The 27452-nt window shown below is 42.0% G+C and overlaps 2 protein-coding genes and 1 non-coding gene across 4 annotated transcripts; all 3 read right to left on the bottom strand.

The window, feature by feature from the left end:
• Positions 1-484: 484 nt before the first annotated feature.
• Positions 485-10319, bottom strand: tmf1 (TATA element modulatory factor 1). Its single transcript, XM_070846663.1, has 17 exons — positions 9726-10319; positions 8246-9633; positions 7788-7891; positions 7291-7417; positions 7103-7208; positions 6319-6461; positions 5555-5721; positions 4947-5103; positions 4615-4707; positions 4324-4480; positions 4016-4208; positions 3132-3201; positions 2960-3052; positions 2747-2869; positions 2484-2642; positions 2155-2280; positions 485-2049 (listed from the first exon to the last, which is right to left on the bottom strand). Exons 1-17 carry the CDS (start codon positions 9859-9861, stop codon positions 1909-1911), a joined length of 3483 nt encoding a protein of 1160 aa, XP_070702764.1. The 5' UTR covers positions 9862-10319; the 3' UTR covers positions 485-1908.
• Positions 3477-3549, bottom strand: trnar-acg (transfer RNA arginine (anticodon ACG)). The gene has a single exon. It is a non-coding gene; the product is annotated as a tRNA-Arg (tRNA).
• A 663-nt stretch (positions 10320-10982) lies between the features above and the next one.
• Positions 10983-15809, bottom strand: uba3 (ubiquitin-like modifier activating enzyme 3). 2 transcript variants are annotated; one of them, XM_070842235.1, is made up of 17 exons: positions 15789-15809; positions 14836-14956; positions 14656-14736; positions 14473-14555; positions 14282-14362; positions 14068-14111; positions 13663-13727; positions 13390-13545; positions 13204-13306; positions 12922-13035; positions 12561-12614; positions 12362-12398; positions 12177-12258; positions 11985-12085; positions 11797-11860; positions 11604-11658; positions 10983-11489 (listed from the first exon to the last, which is right to left on the bottom strand). In XM_070842235.1, the coding sequence occupies exons 1-17, from the start codon at positions 15806-15808 to the stop codon at positions 11401-11403; spliced, it is 1350 nt and encodes a 449-aa protein (XP_070698336.1). In that variant the 5' UTR covers position 15809; the 3' UTR covers positions 10983-11400. The 2 variants fall into 2 exon arrangements, with proteins under 2 accessions (XP_070698336.1, XP_070698327.1); XM_070842226.1 differs by lacking the exon at positions 15789-15809 and adding an exon at positions 15627-15773.
• Between the last annotated feature and the right edge of the window lie 11643 nt (positions 15810-27452).

Raw genomic sequence — 27452 nt, 5'->3', positions numbered from 1 at the left:
CATGAGGAACTCATTTCTGAACTTATTTTTGAGATTCTACCCCTAATGTCCAAGATCTGAAATGTTAAATATGTGTCACAGCATCAGCTTTTTCCTAAAATATAGTCAGGACAGGTTAATTGTAATCTAAGACAGTGTTAGAATGGTTAAATTGTGTGAAACTTACCTTTTAATGACAAGAACAGGCTGTTTAAAATCAGCTAGGTAGACCAACATTTTGGAAACGCTGTCCTGGGAACACAAACTGGATGTTTAGGAGCCGTCACTGACTTACATTCAAGGATAAAGCTATAATTATATTATAAATAAATAAAGAGGTCTGTGTCACTGTGGGCTCTTAAAGGTCAGGGGTGTCAAACTCATTTTAGTTCAGGGGCCACATACATGCAGCCCAATTTGATCTCAAAGTGTGCCGCCCCAGCAAAATCACAGCATAATAATATAATATAATATAATATAATATATAAATAACAACAACTGCAAGTCTTTCCCTTTGTTTTAGTGCAAAAAAAAGTACAAGTACATTCTGAAAATGTTCACATTAAATGATCTATCTTTTTACAAAACATTATGAACGACCTGAAGTTTGTCTTCTCTGCTTCTCATTTTTACACTTTGCAAAGTCATCCCGTTTTTTGGCCGTATGTTTGACACCCCTGTTATAGGTTAAGGGTTATTTTACAGTAGAAAACAACACTAAGTCATCTAAGTCAGAGTGAAGAATTATCAGAATTTTTTATTTTTTACAATATTTTTATAGAATTTTATATCCAAATGTGATAAGTGATGTTATTCCCTTTAGAATAAGTACATCGCCTGTTCTTGTGTAGGTTATGTAAACGGCCTGAACTTGTACAGCAAAGCGATTTTACATTACATCCAAGTTGGAGGAGACTATTCTTTCACACACTGAAGCTGTGCTTTAGGAGTTCAGTGTCTCGTTGACTCATAGGAGATGGGGATTGAACCGCCGGCCTTCTGATTAATGGACGACGCGCTCTACCTCTGAGCCACAAAGTCTGTAACATATGATTAACAAAAAGATGTTTGTCAGTTTAAAAAAAGTGTATTAAAGTGTCAGTAACATTTATACGAGCAGGGGTAGTTTAAAAATACAGTGTGTAAATATAGATTGGACAACTGTGGGAAGTTGTTCAGAACATGGAGATTTATTTAAAGGGTTTTGCGCATCATTAAGATAATGTAGTGTTTAATGTACTTGCTGACTACTAATGTGCTTTCCCATCCATTATCTATACCGCTTATCCCTAGAGGGTCGGCTGACATAACTTTAATTTAATTTAAATTAAAAATCAGTGTTTTTCACCACCCAAATAAATGTTTATTATTTTACATATTTATACGGTTTAAAATCCAGTCTTGGGGATTTCAATCACAGACTACTCTCAAGTCTACACCACAATTTGTGATTTGTAGGGAGTTAAGAACAATACATACATTTCTCTGTACAATATTTTTATATAATCCTTAAACTATTTCCTGATTATGCATTAAGAAATAAACAAGGATGAATTTGTATAGTGCAAAAAAAAAAGAAAAACCTTCACCATCTCCTACAGTTATAAACTGTCTATGTAATATTATGTGAAAGGTTCAATATATCAAAAGCAAGTCCCAAAGATTTCAAATGGACACTCGAATCATAACCGTGGCTGTCCTTCATACTGATTCGGTAATAATACATCGTATGTTATGTATAATTCCAACACCCACTTAAATATAGTATGTGATAATCATTTAAAATAACATAATAGATAATGATAAATGAATTTTCTTTTGACACAGTGCTTGAACTTAGATTCTCTGCCCTATCTTTTTCTGTGGCTAAGACTGTGGGCTGATTTGTTTGTGTGTGTCCCAGAGCTCACGCAGCACCGTGAAAACTGTTTATTTCTGGTTCTGCAGCAGTTCATCAATCTGGGTTTTGTACATGTTCTTCACATCTTCCAGGTCCAGTCTCAGCTCCTCCGCCTCTTCGGCCTTTTCCCCGTACATCTGCAGGATGGTGTTGTGCCTCTGCTCCAGATCCTGAAACACAAATCAGCCAAGTCAGAGGAGCCTCTGCAAACACAGCACCTCTCGGGAGGAAACTTCACACAGACCTCCATCCTCCATCCAAGTGTCAGCCCTTACCTTGAGTTGAACTTTCAACTTGGGGATCTCCTTCACCTTCTCCTCCATCTCATCGTTTTGATTGGTGAGGCGAACCAGCTCTTCTGCCATCACGGAACGACTCCTCTCTAGACTGGAGATCTCAAGCTGCAACGGCAGGAGAAAAGCAGTGCCACATTACTGCCTTTTAATACAGGACATGGCCTTTTTTTTTTTTTTTAATTTTGGCTGTTGATACATGTTGTTTTTTAACAATTAAATATAATTTTTTCAAAAACATTGTAGATTTTCTGTCTGCAGAAAGGCGGTGCTGGCAGGTAAAGGTATGTGTGTTTGCTCTGAATTGCTACCTGCAGCTGTGCTATCTCTCCTTCTCTGAGTTTGAGCTGAGACTGGAGGTTCTCAAAGATACTGGAGCCTCCAGACAGCCTGGCGGCCTCGTACAGGTTGGTCCCGCTCATCGACACGGACATGGTCATGGTACCGAGTGAGTGATCTAAAGAGTCATCCTGTGGACAAATAAAACAAAGTATTACACCAGTCAAGCTACATAAAGCCAAGCATGTACACATTTATCTTCATTTCTAGGTTTTTACATTTTCCCTGGATGTACCTGGGAAAGAATAGACGTGTGCAGACCAGCATTGTCTGCCCCACTGATGGAGCTGGAGCGGGACAGGGAGGGAGTGGAGGAGGCTGGCGGCTCTCCTACAGAGTGGGTCATCACCTTTCGCTCCTGATAGGGAATAAATTCACAAATATTAGGGGACAAAATTAAAAAATTTCAAGTCTTAAAAGATTCAAATCGGTGTAAATAATCTTTAACCTTCTCCTTGAGTGCCTCTTGTGCCAAGTAGCATTTCTTCTTCTCCTGCTCCACCTTCATCTTCTCCATCTCTAACTGATTGGTCAGCAGCAGCTGGTGGAAGAAGCAGAAAGATGCGCATGAGGCCGCTGTTTCAAAGAGGATAACAAGAGTAGGAAGAGTATTATGGTACCTTTTCTTTCTTGGCATCATCGAGCATCCGAATGTGTTCTCCTCGCAGATTTTCTAGCTCCACGTGCTCCCTACATTGAGAGAATAAAGCAATGCGTCACTACAAACCAGTGACTCAAAACCAGTGAAATACTCCTCTGGCATGCTTAAAATTAGATTAACCCAGTACAATGGTGTGAAATATAATGCCGATCTAATGGTTCCTTAAGCAGCCAAGAACTTAAACAGTCATATTTCCAGCATTTTATCACAGTATCCAGTTATATTTTGTTCCTTTGTGGCGCTGCCCTCCTGCTCTGCACACCATGTGTAATTTACACCCGTTCTGTACGGGCTAAAAATGGTACGAGCCAGCCAGGAGTCGAACCTAGAATCTTCTGATCCGTAGTCAGACGCGTTATCCATTGCGCCACTGGCCCCGTCACAACGACAGGCCTACTCACAAAGGATAACCCTGAGGGACAAAGGCCACGTGTTCATGCATGACTGCTTCTATTACGGAGGGGGGGGGGGGCGGCTCTGCTTCACACTGACTCACAAATGGGTCGGTTGTAAAAACAAAAACACTCCAGGGATCATTAGCATCGGAACGGGAGATGTGGTGTGGTTTAACTCTACCCACAAGAAGCCCCCCCCGATAGTTTTTACAGATTATCATGAGAACCTAGGCAACAGAGAGAAATTGAATGCAGCACAAATCGTGCTTATGTTATCTACAACTGTTTTAAAGTTTACCGTAAAGGTTTCTAAAAAAAAAGTCCTACTTGCAGTCTGCTGTGGAGTTATTGATACACTGAGAACAGACAGTATAAGTGATAATAACAGCTGGATGTACCTTAATCACTCAGCGTTGTAGACTTGAGTTTTTAAGCTGTAATTTGTTACCTGCTGCTCTCATCCTCCAGTTTCTCCCTCTTGTTTTTCTCAGAGTCCAGCTGTGCCAGGACTCTGGCCTTCTCCTGGCGAAGCAGGGAATTCTGGGACTCCAGAGAGGCCAGCTGGGACCTGATGGACATCAGTTCTTCTGTTGCCGATCGCTCCTTCTCCACGGCAACAGCGAGCTGTTCCTGGGCGTCCGCTGTTGAAAAGAAAAGGTGGAATAAAGGGAGCACGAGAGAGGCGTGAAGCTCTTTGCTCACTTGGTACAATACTGTATTTAGTGATCGTTTTACACCAAAAGGCTTGTGTCTTACCTAGCCTATCAGAGATGTTCTTCTCAAGTTTTTCCCAGGATGCTGTCTGTCCGCCCAGTGAGGCCTGTAGGTTCTCGATCTGTCGCAGAAGGGGCCGTGTTGCAGAGGTAACACTCTGACTGAGCTCCTGGTTCCTGGTCTCTGCCTCCTGAAGCCTCTGTGGATGATGACAAGAAAAAAAAATGGCACCCATGAAATTAGTCCCGTCCCTGTCAAAATTATGGTCGTTTTTGCTTCTTGTCAAAAGGGAGCCAGCTTGGTAGGACACCTTCTAACATTACATTATGTTACCTGCTGCAGCTCACTGATCTCCTCCCTCAAATAATCTTCTTTCCTTGCTTGCTGTTGCTCAGCCCTCTGCAGAGCCATTCTCAGGTCAGCCACCTGTGAGCAACATCAGAAAGAATTAATAACCTTTAAACCCGGCAGTGATCTAATAAGTGTCTAGTGTAGAAAATTAAGCAAGGGTGTAAAAATAATATATTTCTAAATAAGGGTGTGTATAAAAAACAGCATTGCTTTACATCACACACAGAGGAAAACAAACACAACAGATGAGCCTTCAATGCTTTAGTCACATTCATAGCAAACATAGCGAGATCTACAGCGTGAGCCTGTGTTACCTGGTCAGCCAGGGCCTCCTGCTGCATCCTGGCCTCCTCCTGTGCCCTCTCAAGAGCCAGGCCGAGCTGCTCCTTGGCCTGCGTTTCCCTGCTGGAAGCTGCTTCTTCGGCCTCACTGGCTCTGCTGGCATTCACCTTGTGAAGTTCTGCCAGCTCCCTAACACCAGAGACGTAGCGTTAGACCATAAACACCATGACCCTATTATAGAGCTGTCCTAATTGTAAGAAGCGCGCTGCATTTAAAATGGAACAATGCCGATTGGGGATTATACTTGTTATCTAATAATAACATTTTATAATTTGTATTTATTTTATTTTCTGTCCCTCAAAAACACAATTTCAATACTGTTTACCAAATGTAGATGTAAACATCCTCAAATTAAAGGTGGAAATCAAAATTTAAACCTCAATTACGTTGTGTGATTTCAAACTGGAGATCCACAGAATAAACATAGCACTTTCCATATTCTTAGTCTGCCCTGTACACTGTCAAACAGGAAATACTACATTGAAATATGAAGAACAATGCAATACAGTAGCTGGCTTAGATAGACAGTAGTTCTGGTTGGTATTGTTCCGTGTGGGTAGCAGGGTGTGTCAGTGTTTACTTATAAGAGTTGTCCAGAGCAGCCTGGAGGCTCCTGTTCTTCTCCTGCAGCTCCTCAGAGTCTGTCTGCAGCCTGCTCAGCTCCTTCTCCTGCCGCTCCACCACGGCGTTCAGCTTCTTGATGTTCTCTCTGTGCTGTTTCTCCACTTCCTCCTTCGCATCTAGAACCTGAGAACACACAAAACATGGATTTGGAATTGTAGCCAGGGTTATACCACATACTGTTGTTTAAGTTATAACTAGAACACTATAAAAACCATAGAAAATTAACTAAGGAACAAATATCAAACGGAAATGGAAAAATTAGTTTTACATATATACATGATGGAAGAGAGCGAGGGAAAAGGAGTGAATCATGGTGAAACAAGAAGGCAAAGACACTTAACATTTACTAACTATGTTTTTGCATCCTTATAAACTATAAAAATATCAACCACAAACTAACTCGGACATGACCCACGCTACTCTATCCATTATCATCATGTTAAAGCCTAAAAACAACCGTAATCTGCAAGAAAACTCGCAGCAGCAGCAGCAACAGCTTAGTTCTGAGGTCTGTATTTGAGTTTCAATTTGCTTTGCTGTCATTTTCAAGTCTCATGAGTGTGGTTCAAATGGCATTTGAGGGAAGGTGGTGTCGGCAGCTTTAGACAGTGAGGAGAACAGATTTGGATTCCATTTGTTGACCGCTCGTATCACCACAGCATGATTTTGCAGTGGCGGAGTAAAAATTCTTTCATTTTAAACCATCTACTACAGTCTGACCTGCTGCAGTTGCCTGAGCTCCTCGTCCTGCTCCTTGATTTTCTTCTGTTGCTTGGCGATCTTTGCGTCGCTCTCCTTCTCCTTCACACGCAGTTTCTTGATGATGTTGCTGTGCTGCAGCTGCTGTTTCGACAGCTTTTCACCTAAAAGTGACAGAAACAAACACCTGCTCAGTCAGCTTAGGTTAGAAACAGATGCTGAGATGATGCCTGCTACGGCTGAGCACTGGTTTAAAGTCAGCTGCTGTCCTTTCAAGATTGTTCTATGCATGGCTTCCCTGATAAATCACTTGTTATAACTTTGTAGTCATGAAATTGCAAGTCTTTCAGAGCGCAATGCTGTCCCACAGTTTGTGAGGGACATTTAGAGCCTTTTTACACAATTTCAAATCAGTTTGCAAATCTGCAGACATTATTAGTTGTCACACTAAGGTCAGAAATATAAAGTGTCCCATACTGAATAAAATTTGTTAAGTGAAATATGCTGGGACTCCTGCTATTGTGGGACAGGTAGCCTTCTGGCATGGATATACCCTGGTGGTAAATAACCTGTCTTGCATTGATATTTCTTGAGCCCACTTCCCAAAATCATGCCCATGTTAATTCTTTCATCACCTTATGTACTACTTGAGCAACACTTTGTGAAACATGGCTGTGGTTTTATAAGAGATTTCACATGTGGCTTTGTGTAAAACGTTTTCTCGACAGTGCAGCCTGTCTACAGTGGAAGTGTGTGGGTTGGTTGGAGAAGAACAGTTACAGTCTGCTATTTAAATAAGTCTTGCCTTCCTCCAGCAGGCCTCTGATCTGCTCTTCCTTCTCTTTGATGATTTCCAATGTATCACTGGAGTTTAGTCTTGTAGAAAGCTCTTCTCGCAAGCCCTTTATTTCCTGTAGCACAGAAATACACCATCAGTGACACTTTGGACATGTTAAAGTTTGGATTTTAACATCAAAGCAGATAAATACATACCTTCTTGGCTATGTCTCTTTCTTTGCAGGCCAGCTGAGCCTTCCTCTCTGCATCTGCGATGCGCTGGGTGAACTCATCCTTTAGAGACTGAACAGTGGAGCTCTCCTCCTTCAGGCTTAGCACTTCACTGGAGGATGAACAGACTCATTAGTGTAACAGTTCATTGTCAAATTTTATACAGCCCCAAGGCTGAGGCGGCATAAGTAGGTTCATTTAAGCATCCAACAATCAGAGAGAGTTACTGAAAACATCGCTTGAAAATTTCAACAGTATTTTTCATAGGTAGAGTAGTTACACGTGTGCATAAAGGTATATAGGTGAAGATTAAAGAGTTCAACTAATTCATGGCATGTATTCGTTTTATAGAAACAACAGAATACAGTGGAACTACGTTGCCTTGTCTGACCTCGATGTCGTAGCTGAAGAAGATTAGTCCCCTGTTCAAAACAGCCTCCTCATCAAAAGCATTGCGAAGCGGGTTTACGCCATATACTCACTCTTTAAGATTGTCCAGCTCCTCGTCCAGCCTGGCCTTGTCTTTGCTGACTGCTAGCAGCTGAGACTCTCTCTTCTCAAGGCGGCCTGACAGCTCATCAATAACCTACATGTGCACAATATTATATATAATATTTTTGTCTGTTCATAACAGCAGTTGCACAGAAAATAGAAAACGTACTCATAAGGAAATGATTTTTAACAAAACCTTTATGAACACAAAATCCAACTATGCAGATATTTTAAAATACTACTATTATAATAATACTATTGTATATTGTAGAGGGAAACAAACAACATGCTGCTCTGGACAGTGAGCGTCAGTATGACATGACAATCTTTGAAAACAATCTACTTCTACTTTGCATTCTATGCAAAATACTGAGTTGGTTAAATGCATTCGTTGTGACTTCTTAAACGTATACATGTTGCTACATAGGAACACAATACCAACTGGTACCTTTTGAAGCTCCAAAATCTTAACTGTTGAGAAACTTTTCATCTCTTCTGTGATTGGTGGAGAGATCTCTTCTGCAGCTTTGCAGGTGGGGTCAGTCAGTGTGACGTTAGCCTCCGACTCCTGCTCTGGTTCTGTCAACTCTTCGGGCTGCTCACTATTAACGGGCGTCGCACTCCGTCCACTCTCCTCCATCTCATCCAGCGACTGCTCCCTCATTGTTTCAGTAAAGCCCTCTTCTTCCTCCTCCTCCTCCTCCTCCTCTTCCTTCGCCACCACTCCATCTTCCTGCTTCTGACATACAGCTGATGACACTGTTAAAGGAGCAGGGCCTGCAGTGACAGACGCTAGTGTCCGACTGCCAGGGATCTCATCATCTGAGTTGACCTCACTGACACTCCTGCTGTCCAGTGACTGCACACTGAATGAATCTATGCGCTCAAATGCATCCGAAGAGGAGCCACAACTCTCCGTGAGTTTGGAATAATCCTCCAGACGGGGGAAATCTCCACAAGTGGAGGCAGTGAGAAGCTGAAAAGAGCCCTGCATTAGGTGAAGGCCAGCCTTGCCCTCCCCTGTTTCTTGCCTGGAGCTGGCTGAGCTCTCGCTCAACACAGACTCATGGTCCAGCACTTCAATGTCACTGGTGGTAGAGGTTCCTGAGGAGAAAGCGCTGACTGGAGGAGACGGGGTGTCATTTTGACGGTCCTCCACCTTTGAGTCTTTTTGCTCCATGAGCGCCTCCTTAGAGGAGGGGGAGGGGGAGGGATCAGAGGGGGTAGAGCTCTTAGGTTCAGAAGTGACGGCAGGAGGTTCGGCGGAGTCTGTGGTGTCCGGCTGAACCTGGTGATCAGGTGGAGCCTGTGATTCCTCTGTTTTTGAGTCTACACAAACTGTTGGGCTAGCATCTGTTTTTTCATCGCTCGTTTTGCTGTCAGGGTTACAGGGAAGATCACTGGACGAAGAAGCGGGAGACACTGGCTCCAGGAGGATAGTGTCTGCATGAGGTTCAGCCGGTGAGGACTCGAGCTCCACTGACTGGCTCTCAGCTACCGTCTGATTCTCCTGATCCTCATCACTCGGTTCTGAGTTTTGAGTCTCCTCTTCATACTGGACCTCTTTATTTTCCTCCTCCTTCTTCTCCTGAGGCCGCCTCTGAGACTTAGTAGGGGGTACAGATACCACCTGGGTTTTGGTGACACCTTGTACATCTCCGGGTGGCAGAAAGGCACTGAAAAAGTTTTCGGATTCATCCACAACCATGCGGGTGACAGGAGTGGTGATGGCCTCGGAGGAAGGAGGAGGAGTGGTGGTCTTCTCTGCAGGAGGCGCCTCCCACTGTGTCATTCCCCATCCTCCACTTAAGGCCAGCTTGCCAGGTAGTGCAACATCTGACAGAACAGAAAATGCACCAGTTGTAACAGAAATCCCAGATTTGCATATGACAACATTAGCTGTTACCACCCTGTGACACAATACTCACCATCATAGGGCATTACAACGGTGTCACCCCACTGGTCCTCTTCTTTTATGTCCAAAACTCGGTCGATTGACTTCTGAGCTGATGTTAAAGCCTGTTTGGCGAAGCTGGACAGGTGAGCCGCGTTGAACCAACTCATTTCTACTCCAAGGCTAGCTAGCTATCGCCAACTTCAGGGAATGTCACACGGATCTTAAAGGAGGACCTGACGTTGCCACACGAAGCACAATCACTTTAACCGGCTCTGCATTCTGCGTTATCGACGATAACCAAATGTTCTTCTGTCCAGAAAAGCTTTGTGGGCAGCTAGCGACCACTTAGCGAGTTAGCAAAGCGGTAAGTTAGCCAGAGCATAGCGTTAGTGCACAGTGGCTGCATCTACCCCAGATAGCGTTACGGTCTCGGCTCGAAAACTGTCCAGTTGGCAGGCAAAATCACATAATCGCTACACGCCAGTCTTGTACAAACACACGGCTGTCTACTACAGCACCTGGGCCTCTACTGCGACCAGCAAAGCAAAGGCATCCCGGTTAATCCAAGCCCTTTTTTCGGCTCCTTTGCTCAGCCGTCATCGTTTGTTTTGGTCGCTCTCAACTTGTTAGCATAGTTAGCATTAGCCTGCTGGCTACTTCCTTTCCACGTAGCACCATGACGTCATGATCCGGTCTGACTAGGCCTGTCTCTTTGGTTTTATCAGATTCACATTAAGTGAGATTTTTTAATTAGGAAAGATTTTGTTTTTAATATTTTTCTGACTGAATCTAATTTGTGCAAGACTTATTTTCTGTAGCTCCTAATAAAGATGTACTTTTTTATTGATGTTATAATTCATTATGTTTAGATTATTCTTTTATTTATTCACCTCGTATTTCTTTGGAATGATATCTGCTTTTTTTTTTTTTAATCATGACTTGTGCAGAATGTCTGCACATAAAATGTTCAATAAAGAGGGGAAAAAAAGTTAGATCCACCTAAAATCCACAAATCTGCATATTGTTCATGGATTTTAACTCCTAGTTCTTGGACTGGTGATTTCTATGCAACTACAATTAGTATATATTATTAGCTAAATATGTTTGTTGCAGCCTCTTTTCTTTTTTTTTTATGTCAGTCAATACCTTAAAAATTAAATGCTCAGTTTGTGTTGACACTTGTAAACAAAATGGCCTCTGACACCAAATATATTTCATGCAGTAAATCTTATTTCTCTCTCTTGTAGGCGTGCAGAGAAAACAAAAACTGTGTAAGAAAAACATTTTATTCCAGTTCACACATCATTATCAGTGTCTGTTGATTACCACTGCAGTGGTTACAGCAACTAAAAAAAAAAAAAAAAAACTTTGTTGGAATAAATAAATACTCAAAATATTCAAAACTAGAACAAGTACAGAATCATCTTTTCCAAAGTAACCAATGCTCATCTCTTTGTTTGCATAGAGCACACTTCAGGTTGTAGTGCAGATAACATATTAATGCAGAAACCCTAAACATCTGTGGACAATTTATCAACAATAACATGACACGTTATTGACTATGATTTGGCTTTTCAGTGCAAAACATTAACCTTTGTCAATAGGTACATTAAAACAATGATATTAGCTACAATAATTTACACTCTGAATGAAAACACTGTAAAATGTTCTAGTTTTATGCCATTTTCATTGTCACAGCTGGCCTCCTATGAGGTAAAGCAGAGTCTGAACAACATGGTCTGGGGTGTGGTGGCATCGGCTACAGCCAGCTCTTGTCCGTCAGTCAGCCCCAACTCTGGAAAACACATGTTCATAACACAAGTGAGTCAGCATATTCACAGTGTAGTCATCAGACCAACTCAGAGCACGGGCATGGCAGGAAATATATTCATTAAGTAAAGCACCTCACCCTTCAGGGTTTTGGACAGATTTGGCCGCGTCCTTTGCTCAATTGAAGCAACAGACTGTAAAACAAAATACTAATTACGTCATGAACGTCAACCACAAACTAAAACTTGCATGACTGCCTACTTTCATCAGATTCACATTACCATGAGACTGAACTGAAAACACTACACAGTGTGAAACCAGACGTTAATTACCTGTAAATACAATGTTTTGTTCTTTCCTTCCACTGTCGCTGTTATAGCTGGTGATTTCATTTGTCTGAAAAGTGCATTATACTTGGTTGTTAAAAACAATGTAGAACAAGCAAATGTGCCCTTAAGCAGAGCTTCAGTAGGGTGACACAGTAATTAGTAATAAATCATAATCGGGCAGGCAAACTTACAGGGAGGCACTCTCAGTCAGGTAGTCCAACACCTCCTGAAGTTTGGAAGATGCAGAAAAGTGCAAGTCCTGTGGTACTTGGCTGCAGGCTGAACAGTTTTCCTGCATCACAAGTAAACGCAAACATATTTTAATAAAAAAAAAGGCAACGCTGTAGTAAACCTGAACTGGTCGATGAAATTCAGTGACAAACCTTCCGTTCTGCTTCAAAAGTGTAGGTGTACAGGCCGTCGACATCATTAAATACCATGTAGTTATTGAGAGGTATGTAGGCACTGCAGGTGCAAAAGGTAATGTCATGAGGAACAGTGAAATGAACACAGCTTCTACAGCTTCTACTTTGTGCATACGTCTGCCAAACAGAGCCTGCAAACTCACCTTGATGCTATTTTGAAAACCTCGGTCGCACAAGCAGCTGGGTCAAATAAGTCAGAAAAAAAACTGTTATGTCCGAGTCAAGTCAATATAGTCAGTACTATTTGGAAATGATTAACTATTATACAGCAGGGCATAAAAACTTAAGGTATACAGGCTTCTTTTAAAGCACCTTCACATTTATTCAGTCATAGCTACTTACCAGCTATGGCAGCATTTGTCGACGCTACAGCTGGAATTATCCTCTTAACAACACCTGCAACATTTAAATAGGACATATGTTTTGCTTTCTTCCAAATATAGACAATCAAAGACATAACAGCTGTAAAAATGTGCTGATCATAGCAAATATCAATGAGACATCTTTGCTGGAATGTTTTACTGCTTTTCTTACACAAAAGAAATAGTGTTTTAGACACACAGACTAAGATACCAAACTTCCAAAATCATTCGAACAGCAGCAGCTTTGTGTGCTTGATGTACTTTGGCTCATCTCCCAGCGTAGCTGCTAGAAAAGTAGCACTGTTCTGGTGCTGACAGATAGATCTGCGGTGTGTGCTCACCCTGGGTTAGTCTGTATGTGACTCCTGTTATGTTGAACTCTGCTGCCCTCTCCAGAGATCTCTGGTACACCCACTGGATGTGCTCCGGGTCATCCCCATCCAGGGCCACATCATCTAATCCACACACACGCAAATACACACAAAAGAACTTAACAAGAGTTGTAATGGTCTTGTAAGTCATGGGACAGTTTTTGCTGAGCCTCAAGTCGTCCTTTATTACAATTCTAAACATTACAAAGACCATTTCATTGGAATAAAAGTAACTGCAGGGTGTCTTCATACCTCCAAAGGGTTTCTCTTTGGGCCACAGCAGCATTCGGACATACTCAACACAATGTTCTGGCAAACGAGGCATGGAGGCTATCGTACACATGGGGAAGTTGACCTACAAAGTAGTGTATTTTAGCAACAACAAACTGACCAGGAACCAGGAACTGCTGTATTTTCTGTAAGACCACTAAGTCTCACCTGAGGAGGGTAAAGCTCCAATGTACAGTCGATGCAGGCGGTCATGCCCGGGAGAATGACTCGGGCATTGCCTTTAAAACCTTCGGTCCCACCATCAATTAGAGGAATGATGGAACCCGTGTCCAGGACACCATCCTCATACACCAGCAAAGACAGCTGCACAGAAAGACAGATGGACTGTGTTTGATTACAGCTTCACCATTCTTTAATGCCAGCATTACACAAAGGAAGATTTAGCGAAGACAAAGACGGTAGTGAGGAGAAATAACTTACCAGCATGCCATTCATCCACCTCCTGGCAATTACAGAGTCCAGCCCACAGACAATTATGTGGAATTCTACGTGAAAACAGAAAAATGTGTTAATTCATATCTTATGTTTGATAATGAAACAGTTCAAGCACTAGAAGTGCAACAAAATCTCATGATACAAGAACATGAGATGCGTAAAAGAGCGAAAAATGGAACACGTTATCATTTAAACGTTGTTACAGACTGGGACTGAAGAGCAAAGCTGTTTTTCAGTCAGGGAACCAGTGTTCTCCAAAATAGCAAGCAAGTTGCAAGTGAAATAAATTTCTCCTGTGCTGGAATAACTTTTTAGTCTGTGTCTTTTATGAAAAGTATCAGTGAGTGTTCGTAAGAGAATTGGGAAATGAATAGACCAGATGATACTTACGTCTGTAGAATGTTTCATCTAAGTCTTGAATTTTCTTCAAATGTCTGCACAAAGCATTTAGGAAAAGTTCACGTTTGGACAGAACGGTCACTTGCTGTAAGAGCCTGTACGGTAAACATGCCTACATTCTTATATTGTGCATTGGGCATTTTAAACAACTGCATTCATATCAAGCATCCAGAATCTTGCAATAGTTGCTCAATCAAAAGGATACGGGACAACACAGCACCCAGGTACTCGGCTGTTGATAAAATCAGCTGCAACGTCCGCCTTGGGCCGACCTACATCTTTCCGTCTGATCAAAATTACATCCACATTTAAAAAAAAACACACACACACACACCTGCTTGCCTCAAACATTACATCAACAGATAATACGGGTCAGACATATACGCGACTACTGACCTGAAGAGGAACTGTCGGTTCAGGTTTGAAACATCAATGGTGTCCATGTCGACAACATGAATGTTGCGAAAGCCTGATAAAGCCTGAGCCCCAACATGAACAAAAACAAACAACAGTGTGTTGGCCTTTCACTTCAGCACAAATAAAACACCCTCCAAATATTCATACTAATGGTGATCATACCAGGTCTTTCAGCAGCTCACATCCCAGACCACCAGCTCCAATGATCAGGATTTTGCAGGTTTCTAACATAAACTGCAATGACTGTGGTGAGACACGATCAAGACATTATATATTAGAGACACACGCATGATGGCACAGAAGGATCCAATGACCAATAACTCTGCTCCTTGTAGGTGTTACCTCTGTGCTGGGTTCAAAGTCAGGATGCGTGAAGGGCCCCGATCTCTCCAGAAACTTTTTGACATGGTTCCATCGCCCCTCCCACTCACAGGTGCCTCCATTGCCTCCATCAACCACCATCCTGAGGACAACAATTTGTACATTTAGGATGCATCAGCAGCAGGTCTAACAGAGTCAAAGTGTTTCATGGTAGATGCTTAATACTTCAGGGTTTGATTTTACGCACAGAAGTCATGCAAACAACAAATCAATCAAAACCTAAACTCAACACTGTCACATAGTGAAGGTGCTATTTATAATTCACAGCAGATCATGCAATAACTTGAGGGATTCAACAAACTACACTGCAGTGCTGCATTGACACTGTGTTTTGACGTCTGCTCTAGCATGCATAACGTTTTGTAATTTACCCACTCCATGAAAATAAAGTAAAACTGCATATTTCTGACAGGTGGGCGTTTCTGGCCCTCTGGCATTTTGAGGGTTTATCTAAAGTTACCCTCCTGCCTGCACAGCTCCCGGTGGCTAGGCTAAGTGAACAGCTAGCATGTCAACAAGGTACAGGAAAGACCTCTAACTTTGCATAGAGGTGAATGACACCGCTTTTTTTCTTTACTGCACGGTGTCAGCTACACACGACCTACTAGCCTTTTTTATTTGTCCGTAGCCTGGCTGTCTGTGTACTCTGTTTACAATAAATATTAGCTTAGCTTCTTCAGCTAGCTTGTGTTTCCCTTCCTCCTGTCTAGTAACCTCAAACCTTCCGCCAGTTCTACCAATTCATCACTAACTTCTCAGTCAGCTCCACTACTCTCCTTCTTTTCTTCTCCCTAAAAAGAGAGAATAAAAGAAGGTTCATTCATGCTGTGCTTTCGTAGGTTAATGAGATTTGAAAGCATCTTTCGGGCAGTTAATGACTGTTTCTTGCTTGTTTCTTCGGGGCAGCTACTTACGGCTCATCCGTGTCCGCCATGTTTGGCTACTGATTTGCCTTCAAATGCTGAAGTCGGCGGTAGGAAAAGCAACATCTCTAAGGTAAGAATAACAAAGTGGTCCCACAGACGTAGATAAATTGAAACACTAGTTTAAAATAAGATTATCAGAGCTATGAAGTAATAGTCTGGAGACGATAGAGGCAAGCTAGCGTAGCATTAGCTATACAGTTTTAAGAGAATGTCAAGATTTCCGATGGTTATGAATGCAGCATTTGTCAACTGACCACTACAAAGATGGCAGATTCACTGTAGATCCAACAGGTGGCAGCATTTACCCTTTATTTCTAATTGGCCCACAGACAAAGCACATCCTCCACTGTGTGCACACCTACTGCACACTTTATCACACTGTGTTAATATATCTCACACATATTAATGTTGAGATACAGATGTCCAAATGTTGGCACTTCTGCATGCAAAATGAGTGTGGCCTTTCTAAAGCAATGCAGAAGGTAGCTGTGTAGTGGCAAAGAGAGACATAATTGGCTCTAATACTAATTGCTCTGCTCTGTATGGTTAAGCCATATAACTCAAGCAATTATCTATAAAACCAGTCAACAGTCAAGCAGAGTTAGGAAGTGAGAAATTGCCCGTTTTGATTTAAATACACTTGTTTAAAGAGCAATAGTCATTCAATTTGTTCAGGTTAGCCTGGATGCAACTGGATCAAAAATTCAGTCTTACAGTTGATTTACAGCGTGTCTTCTTGTGTAATTGTTATGTCCTTTTCTTGCAATAACAATCAAGACGAAACAGCTGCGTGAAACAGCATAAAAATTGACCGTGTTGCAGATTTATTGCGTTGAGCTGCTTTCATCGCCAATTGCTGCACGAGGCGCTCGGCATGAATGAGACATAAAATTGAGATCACATTATTAAGTTTAACGACTTAACCGGAGAAGATATCTCCCTGAAGCACTCGATCTAGTGTGTCCACATTCTCCTAATGAATCTCGCTGTTTGATCTCTCATTACAGAATGATTAATACACCTTGAATGAGCTTCTGTGCATTTTAACAGACACGCCTGAATCCATCTGTCCCCAACCCCTCTAACATTAGAGGGAATGTGGTGGAGGTACCTTTTGCAGGGGTCACCAAAGATATGGCTAATGTATGCACTGATAGCCTGGCAAATTATTAGACTCTGATAAAGGATACTGTGTGTGTGTGTGTGTGTGTGAGAGAGAGAGAGAGAGAGAGAGAGATGGGGGGGGGGGGGGGGGGGGGGGGGGGGGTGCAGCAGGACGTATGGCTTTTTTTTTTTGAGTTTCTGTGATTTGAATGGTTTGATGGAGCATTGCGATTTTTTTTTTTTTCTTTCTGATTTTTAATGAGATGTTCCGAATGACAGCCTCCGAAAACTGATAACTAAAAATAACTGCAGTGGCCATGTCCTTCATAGCTGACTGCCTGCCATCTCAGCCCTCCTCTCTCCGCTCTTTTTTCTATTTGGTCTTGTCTGTCTTGTCCCCTTTCATTTAACCTCAGCTGTGCTCTCGTGTTAAACAGCAGGGAAATGTTATGATATTGCATCAAAAAAAAGATGGAAGCCCACAAGACACTGAAAAATTGGTTGTATTGTGAATGAGGACCAGTGCTGAGGGAGTATAAGTCTCAAGCACACCTCAGTAGGTATGATTGTGCTCAGAACTTCAGGCTGAAGGCAGTGCCTCCTCTATTGGTTTTGCCCCCAGCGTTATTTTGAAGGTCTTTAATGCACAATGGATCTAAAGTAGGGCAGCAGAGGACTTGAAGTCAAAACATCTTCCAGTGGTGACACATTTTTATAGATTCCATTGAAATGCCATCTGTCACTCCCCCATCTTATGAAGAGACGTTCTGAATGTCACTACTGTGCCTTTGAGGTGACCCAGCGCTTTGCCATCCATCACAGCCAACTACAGTTAGCGTGTCCATGCAGAGATTGAAGAGTCCAGAGTTGAACAGACCATTACTTGAAATACTTGATCACAGCAGGCCATCGGTAACGTGACACCTTGCCGGGAAGAGGAACCTCAGAGGAGCGGCTGATGTTTTGTGTCAGAAAAAAAGAAGAAAATCCCGTTTTCCTTTGCTCATTTTACATGCATTGACATGGGAATCAGGGTTTGTCAGCTTTATGGCCCCATATATCTCCATATCCATTTGCCATTTGATGGCTTTCCGTCAGGGCGTCCAAAGTGGTGTTGATTGTGCTAATGATAATGTGTCACAGCGATATGTCCCATGTTAGGCACAGAGTGGGGCTGCTGGCCAGAAGACAACGAGACGCTACAGGCTGATGTTGTGTTGTGCTGTAGTAAGTGATTGATGACTCTCTCTGTTGTAGTGCTTTGATTAAGACCCCAGTGATTTATCGCCACTGCTCACGGTGTAATTAGACTCTATATATACACTCAACCAAAGTGTTGTGTTGCTGTATGATCCCAATACACGTGTGTGTGCACACGCTTGTGTGTTATCTTCATATATTATTACATTATAGTGTGCTGGTGTGCATCTAAATGCTGCACAAGTCTCTCTGAATAGATTCCTTGGGAAAAAAAACACATCTATCCTTTCACTTTTTTTGTATTAAAGCAGGAAATGTGAGGTATTTATTAAATTATTTAATATTTGATGGATGTGTTTACCTTTAAGTGAAATTGCCTGGAGTTTATTCACTTCACTATTGCCAAGAAGCTCTATAAATAGATCTTATTTGCTGTGAAAATGTGTTTGATGGTTCAGGGCTGTGGGTTCTCTTATTCAATTTAAAATATGAAGTCAAAAACAACCACTGATAATGGGCAAAAATCTGACTCTGTTTGCCGTTTCCCCCGATGAAGATTGAAATCTCAATATTTTTTTCCACATTATTTCTAATTCATTATTTTTTAAAAGTGGAGCAACAGCAGCAGCAGCACTGCGACCAGCGTCCCCATTGTAAGCTGTTCCAAAGTGAAGAGACTGGCTCAGATCTTACATTCGGTTGTTGCAACATCACCAAGGTGTTTAACAACACAATCCATCTCCCTAACGTGAGGGGTGTAGCGCCATTGCTGGTTTGCACTTTGTTCTTCCTGTTTCTGATGGGCAGAGCCCTACAGACGATTTGTGCTCGGCACTTCCTGCCTACAGGGGTGGAGGACTTGCCATGATCTAACAGCACATAGATTTTTATTTTTTTCCCCGCTGTTTGGCCCCCATGAGCTATTTCAGAGATGGAGGAAAAGCTGAAGATTTAGACCAAAAAGTATTGACTTTGAATCAACTGATTGATGTGTGATTCAATGCCGGGCATTAAACATAATTTAAATTTTTCATTACTTACTTACAATAGTGTGGTTTCATTTTAAAGGCAACATACCTTTGACCATTTAGCTTCTCATTAAGTCTGTTTATTCACTACACATGACTAAACTGTTTGTTTGAACTCCAGATGACTGAAATGTACAAATGACACAACAGTACACTTTTCAGCTTATATTTGAACTCATGGCACTTAAGGACTTAAAACAACATACAAGGGCACCTGGCAAATAATTACATTAAACTAAAGGATTTACCAGCAGACAGAGTCGGTCGGGTTCCTGCTATCAGGAGACGGAGGCATAGACATGCGTGCGTGCAGGGCAAGAAGCTAAGTCAGAAAAAAAAAACCAATAAACTCCAGTAAAATGCCAAATCTGAGTCATAATCCCCACAAAGATGAATGAAAATACATATCTGATTTTAATTTCCAGCATCTGTTGTGAAGATTTAAGCATCGTTTTTAGAAGCACGCTCCTTCGCTTTCTTGCAGGAAGTTAAGAATATTGAAACCACTCATATCTGAGAGTGGTATCAATATTCTGATCTACGTCTGAGCAAGACAGAGAATAAAATTAGCTATACCTTCAGGTTTTGACAGCTTGAGTTCCTCACAGTTACACCACAAGGGAATTTGTTCTTATAGCCACATACAACATAGCATAGACGGGTGGTAGAACAAGTGCTGATGTGTTTACAGACCTACTGTAGCCTATAGAGCTCCGACTGGTCTGAAAGATAAATAGCACATCCCCATGGACGCATGTCTACATTATGTTGATTTGTATCAGTGTGGTCTTAGTATCAAACATGATGTATTCCCTCTATCAGATCCTTAATTTTGGTGAGAGGCTCGCTCTCTGTGTCTTTCGAGGGCAGCAGAGGAATTACTTGCAGGAGAGGCTCAAGACAGTGGAGCGGAAATTTCCCTCCGGCTATTTCAACAGCGTTTATTCCTGCTTGTGCTTCCTATTTCCTGTCCTCCTGACCATGCTTCCTGCTCTGCCATTCCTCCATCCTTATTGTCCCCTCCTTGCTAAAAAGAGACATCGTCTCGTTGTGGAGACAAAATCCAGTCCATCTGCAGTCACCCAAGAATTTCCTCGCAGGAGTGAAACACACCGAGGACTGACATGGAAAACAACAGATACTTCAAGTGTTAGACTTTCCATCCCAGCAGGATGTTGAACCTGACAGAGAAGGTATGTATCCAAAGGTAGCTCACTTTTCTCTAAAATATATTGTGTGGTGTGTTTGATCCATAATGTAGAAGAGCACCTGGCTAAGTGGCACTTTGTCAGCACCTCAGATGCTCATCACCTTACAGCAAAAATGACCATAACAACGACACAAGTGTCCATTTTTTTCAAGGAATCTTTCATTCCTACCCCAAACTGTGACGGTAGCGTGGGGGATGTGATTTCCCTTTTCCATCAAAACCACAGTAGAACAATGACTCATTGCTGATTCATTTAATCAACGAAGGAGGATTGCTTCAGAAGTTTCCTCTGACATTTTCACTTTTGGGCAGTTTTTGCTCGATCTTAATATTTCAATCAAATCAAATAAGTCCAGTGATCAAAACAACAAGCACAAACTCGGATTAAGGCACGACAAGCCCCTCACCCTGCCAAACCATATCACCAACCATCGATTTATGCTAGAGAAGCAGTCTGTGCTGTTCCCACCCTAATGTCTAACTCCCAGGGAGTTCCTTCGCCCTGCATTTTATGTTCTCCTCTTTCCTCTGCAGAGCACGGGGCAGGGTGGAGCTTTAGGAAGTGGGGGATATCCTTCCTCTCCGCTCAGAACACGACTGAGGAGAGAGGCTGGAGGCTTGGACGGCTGGGGCTCTGAACCAGCGATGGGACCACCACAACTTACAGCGTATCTCCTCCGTCAATGGATTCAGATGTTTACAAGATAAAGTGTCCTGGAATCTGTCACCATCGCCACCGTAGTAATAAACAGCAGGGCACCTGGCAGCCCTTAAAGTTAAACCGCCTGTGAGATTTGCATTGTAAAAGTGACACCTAAGAGAAAACGTGCTGTTCTGTCTTCGATATTTCACTGCAGCAATATGTATTAAAATATGTTTTAGCCTTGTAATAATGTAGTTCTCTCTGTATTAGTTGGATTTATATGTTCCATCCACTGAGGCTGTAAGTCATTTTTATATGCACTCGTATTTAAGACCGACTATATCACATAATGAAAAGAGTCACATTTTCACTTCGACATATCACATATTAATGAATCATGAGATTATTCATTTGTGTTTTCCTCCTGATTTTAAATCTTTATGGCGGCTGTCTGCATGCGGCCTGCAGTGTAAAGAGACATAACTTAATCCATGAGCACATAAAACAACCATCAATTTCAATTCCTCACTCTAATTAATACCATGACAAGAATGATGCAGTTTAAATGACAGTTTCTGTTTATTGCAGCTTGGATCTTACTTTTGTTGTTGTTACCTCTATTGGTAATCCGGTAATCGTCCCTATCTTCCCAAGTTAGTTGAGGTGATGCTGGAATATGGAGTCACTGACGGTGCCAGAAACACAAGCAGTCAAACAATCATACAGGTTTTTCTTTTAAACAACAAAGTCAAATGGTATTATGATCAAAAACTGTTCGTTTTTTTTCAATTTAAGAATTGTTATTGAGGATTATTGTTCGATTCAGTTGGAACATAAAAAACCTAAATTCCATAACAACATAGTAGATAATAATTCTAATTATCTAGCAGATTTTCATACACATCGATTAGCGAGGTAGTTAAAAAGCCTCTAAAAAGACTCTAACCACCAGACAGGGAAAAGAAGTGTGTAAAACAAATAATCATATGTACAGCTAACATTGTTACTGGATTAATATCGTTGGTCCTTCATCCCACACCGTCTTCCTCCCTCTGGCCCCTTTTCAGCACTGGTCTCCATGTCTTCAATCAATCAATATTCTTACAGTAACAACATTCACCTGAGTGTTTCCCCTCCCAATGTTCCCCACAGCTCTGTGAACATTTTAGCACCTTTCAGCTCATTGTTTTGGTTCTACAGCCACAACTTTACTGTTTTGCTTCACTGTCACTGCTCTCATCAAACCCACAGCTGTAAAAACACCACCAGCACCAGATGGCAGAAAGACAAACTGGTAAATATAAAGTAGCACCTGAATGAGCCACATGTATTTCTCTCAGGGATTAGATAACTCCAAATGAACGCTAATGTTGGTCCTTGTCTACCGGATGTGGAAATAAGCTATTGTTTCCTCTTTGCTAGTTGCTAAAAACTAACTTTCAGGTGTTGTCACTAACTAAACTAAAAGCGCCCCCAACCCTTAGTTTGCATAAACCATCTGAATTTTCATCTTTCGTGTCCAACCCAATGTTATCATGACTTAATGAAGATATGGCCACAACTCTAAGTACGTTTTTGAAAAAAATAAAACACTGAACTGTTTAACTTTCAGGAATATTTGATAGCCTGGGTCTGTTCGAGGTTTCTTCCCGTTAAAGGGGAGTTCTTCCTCCGCTGTTGCTCAATATAACATCTGATGCTGCTCATGTGGGAATTCTTGAATCCTTAATTTTGAATTCATGAATCGTTGGGTCTCTCTCTAATTAAAGAGTTTGGTCTGGACCTGCTCTTTATGTAAAGCGTCTTGAGATAACACTGTTGTGATTTGGCGCTATATAAATAAAGATTGATTGATTGATTGATTGACATGAGGCACAACACATGATTGTCCTAGATCCAGCTCTGTTATAATAATAACAATGGATCCCTTAGTGCAGATGCAAGCAACTCGCCAGCCGGTACTGAGCTCAGTGTTTTCCCCAACCCACCGTAATGTATTCATTAGAGTGCAGCTAAAATGAGATCTTGATTAAAAAGAATTTGGGTGCTAACTTATTTATTAAGGTAATGGCTAAGCAGTGCTTACCAGCTCCTGTGGGCCACTCAGTGAAGTAATGGCCATCACATGACTCAGTGTACTGACTGTATAAAACACAACAGAGACACCCACACATTCATACGTAACACGCTGCACTGCACTGTCTGTTGCACACATTCCCTTTCTCAACCCATCACAGCCACTCGCTCTGTCCCTCTTTCTTCCGCTCACCTTCTTGCCAGAAGTGATGATTTTGTCGTGTGTCACCGTCTCCCAGCATCACACTGAGTGATTGCCAATCCTGACACCCACCTGCTCATGCCACTAACCCACCTGAATGCCCTGGAAATTAAATGCTCCGCTGAGGTAATAAAGAGAGTAAACCCTGGTTGTGTTCTCTGCTGATGGCCGGGGTATTGCGAGGGCAGGTATTACCATATTAAGCCCAGTGCAGAGGGGGATGACAGCCGGGCACTCCCTCATTACACCTCATCCAGTGGGGATTTACGGCTTTTCCAAAAACAGCTTGCCTACAGCTGTAGTCTTAGCCTGGACTGTGTGCGGGTCGTATGCCAGTTGAAAACAAACATTTTGCCGTGCAAGTTAGGGAAGTAGTTTCATACATGTTATTGTGAATTGGTGCATTTGATGCAATTTAATAAATACAAATAAATTTGCTGAATGAAAGTCCTGCTACACTGTCACACTCACATGACATGCTGGCTTTATCTGTAAAATGGGTATTGTGCATATGGAATGGAGACTGTCTAACTCAGCTGCCTGTTCACATCATTAAAGCTCACCTGAACAGTGTATGTGAAGGTTAAAGTTATTCTTTTTTCCTGTAGGATTTTATCTTGGACCGTAAAATCCAAAATATGGATGTAAACTATGAATACATGTACAGATTTTTGAGTTTCCTAATCTAATTTTGTACATTTTGTACATTTTGATTTTGCTTATTTATTTGTTTGTATTTATGGTGGTGGTCACTTTAACTTTCAATGCTATTGTAACACCAGAATTTCCCCCCGGGGAGCAATAAAGTATTTCTATCTATCCATCTATCTATCTATCTATCTATCTATACCTCTGTTTGACTATGAGCTCGTGAGGCAGTATGAACAGCTTGCACAGTGACGGCAACAAACAAGATAAAACCATTCATTTTGAACAGATTTTCCCCACTGATAACAGCTGCTGAGGAACAGATTAATAATGAAGTAGAAAATGAGATTATGCTGAGTCATTAAGTTTATAACTCTCTGAAGAAGAAGGTAATGATTCTGCTAGCGATCATAACTGTTGGCACACAGTCTTGTTTAAAGTGCTTGATTATAAATGAAGTCCTTGAGATCTTTCACCACTGACTAACTTTTTTCTTTTTTTGCAGATTATGAGCTACCAACAGTTGTTTGTCTCTTAAATGGGAGAGTATTAAAAAAAAAAGTAAAAAGGGAAGAATCAAATAACTCAGTTCCACCCTTAAACCACGACAATGAGACATGCATAATGTATAATTTCTCATAATTACACTTGAAAGAGAGTAAATTACTTTGATTTTTTCATGTGAACCCTACCGTCGGCGCTCCACTAAATACATTTTCAGCTCGCTGAGTCAAAGACTGTAAAAGTCTCCTGCTAGCCGCCTTCCCCATTTACACAATAAAATGATTGCACAGGTACGTAGAACAGAATTGGCACTTAGTAAACAGCCTTCGGGTTTGGTGGAGTATCTATTTGCAGTTTACCCATTGTCCTTCTACAGTTGATCGGCCTGACTGGATGTTTTCAGAATGAAGTAATCTATTGGCTCAGCAGGGGACAAACGGTTGTCATCAGCATCGGGCCACATTTGGAACAAATTAATTCACCTCTGAGGACAGAAATTCAGTTTAGGCCTTAACTTTGGAGATTTACATTTCTAAACCTCTGTGCACTAATGCACCGTTTTTAAACGCAGTGAAAAGTGAGGCAGCAGCAGTCCAAAAAAATTGGAAGCTCCTGCACAAAATACCCATCTGCAAAATTCAATCGTCTTGGCAACAAGCTAGTGCACTGCTCTTCTATTCTGCTCTGCTCTTCCCTGCAGCCACCTCTCAGTATTTTTCCACACTGCCATCAGCCACACCCACCCCATCAACCACGCCCTCACACAGGTGCTGCCCGTCTGTAATCAACCATGCCACTACATAAGCCTCCCTCTCCTGCTGCTCTCTGCCACGTTGTGCTTCATGTATCGGACTGCTTTCTCGCCTGTTTCGGACCTTCCCTGCTCCTCGGTAACCACACTGCCTTCTGCCACTGACCTCAAGATCTTGCTTCTGGACTTTGGATCCTGTCTGCCTGTCTTTGTGAGTTTCTATGTTTACCTGCCTGCCTGAGACCTAAGGAACTGCGATTGAAGAACATACTTCAGCACTTCTAGTCGGTGGTGTTGCACCGGGCTCCTTCGCTCGCCCTGTTCCAGACTGTGCTACACCCTCACTGCTGCAGCCGAAGAACATGCTCCGGTTCTGAACCTGCAGTCTGCAAACACATGGCACTCTTCGTCAATGCATGTGGGGCTTTTGGAGAAAGTTACATTTCTATTTGAAAAACCAGGTGCACCGCTGACAATTTCTACTTTTTGTCACTCACAACCCACAAGCAAATATCTGTTAAGTGTTCAATCACAGTTGCCAAGATTAGCATGTGGGGTGGTGATGGAAGATCAATACAGCTCCATCATGGCTAAAGCCGGCCCCTCGCTGCTAATAAACACACCATGCACCACTTTATGATGCTCACGGACCAATAAAATGCAACACACACTTGAATCCAGGCGCTTATATCCAGAGATATGGACAGGGAACGAGGCTTCTGTTTTTTTTTTTTTTTTACACTTGACATGATCACACACATCAAAGTTGCCCATCTTGTATTGTTTCTTGCTCAATCTGCCCCAAAATATCACAAGCACTTGACGCCTCGCCTGCAGCAACTATAGGCTCTGTACCACTACCCACGATTCGGCGAGTGTTAAACTAATGTATCCTCTGCTGGAAGAAGAAAAACACACTATGCATCTGAATGGTGAGAAATCAAATAAGAGCAGGTGTTGCCAATGCCGTATTTTTCACATTGTGATAATGTAAGGTTGCTGAAATACGGGGGCCCTTAAGCTACTGTTTGATAAGAACAATATAGTGTATTTGTCTTGGTTATATTCTTCCCATGGTGATACTGAGATGGAAAAATCCCACCACATGTTACAGGGAAAGCAATAAAAACATAAATGGGGGGGGGGGGACAGGAAAATATCATTGTTTATTGTGGATTTGGAATTTTCATATTGCCTGAAACCAGTAAACAGAGACATCCCCCTTAGATTTCCCAGGTAGTTAATATGAAAAACGTATAAAGTCCTCTCAGGCGGGAGGTCAGTCCTTCCTGTGGGTCCATCCTCAGGTGGATCAGCACGATAGGCTTTGTCTACTGATTCAAAGCCCACAGCCATATATAACCGCTCGACTCCAACCCCACAAAGAAGCAGCACCTTCCCTTATCGTTTCCTTTAGCAGCTTTTGTGTGTGTGTGTGGACAGGAAAAGGTGAGAGACAAGAAAAAACCTGCTGCAATTAAAAGAAGAAAGGAGGAGCAATAGAGAAAGTTGCTAATGGGGTTAGAACATAAATCAAACCCATGTGTTTTTGGAAAAGGAGGGGGTAGGAAGGTGGTATTGTAAGTGGAGAGTGGGGGGGGGGGCAACCATCTGTCTGAAAAAAAAAAAAACCCAAAAAACTACTCAACTCTTGCATTTAAGCACATACTCGACCGATCACACATGCATTAGATCAGTGAGCGTGTGTGCTGAGGTGGGATGTTCCTGTGAAAGGCTGGTGGCTCACAGGGGGTGTTGGGATTTACACCCTGTGTGGGTGAATGCTGCTCCCCTCAGCAGCGGAGGATCCAATCAGTGGGATGTCAGGCAGATAGAGCCCTGCTAAAATACGCTGCAGAAACTCACACTGATTCTGATTAGCTCAGAAATTAGCATAGACTTGCTGTGAATGTAATTCCAATCCATCAAGTACGATCTGATGTAAATACGGCTCGTTCTGTAGTCGGCGCAAGTGTTTGTATGATATTAATGAGATCAGACATAAAGATAAGAGAATGTTTGCATCATATTTCACATCATTTTGATCGTAGTTAACCAGAGTGTTATTTATGCCTTTGTTTTTAGCCACACCATGGATTTATGCATTTTCTGTATGTCATTAAATCTGTCGGTCAGTCACCCGTGTGGTCCAGATTGAATTATCTCAACTATTCAAAAAGCTTATCCCCAGTGATACAAATTGAAATTTAAAGAATTTTGATGATCCCTGAACTTTTCATCTCGTGCCACCGTCAGGCCAAAATGTCTGTTTTCCAATAGTCAAGA

This window comes from Pempheris klunzingeri, chromosome 2 (assembly GCF_042242105.1).
Source record: "Pempheris klunzingeri isolate RE-2024b chromosome 2, fPemKlu1.hap1, whole genome shotgun sequence".
Taxonomy (NCBI): domain Eukaryota; kingdom Metazoa; phylum Chordata; class Actinopteri; order Acropomatiformes; family Pempheridae; genus Pempheris; species Pempheris klunzingeri.
This window is presented reverse-complemented; position numbering and strand designations above follow the sequence as displayed.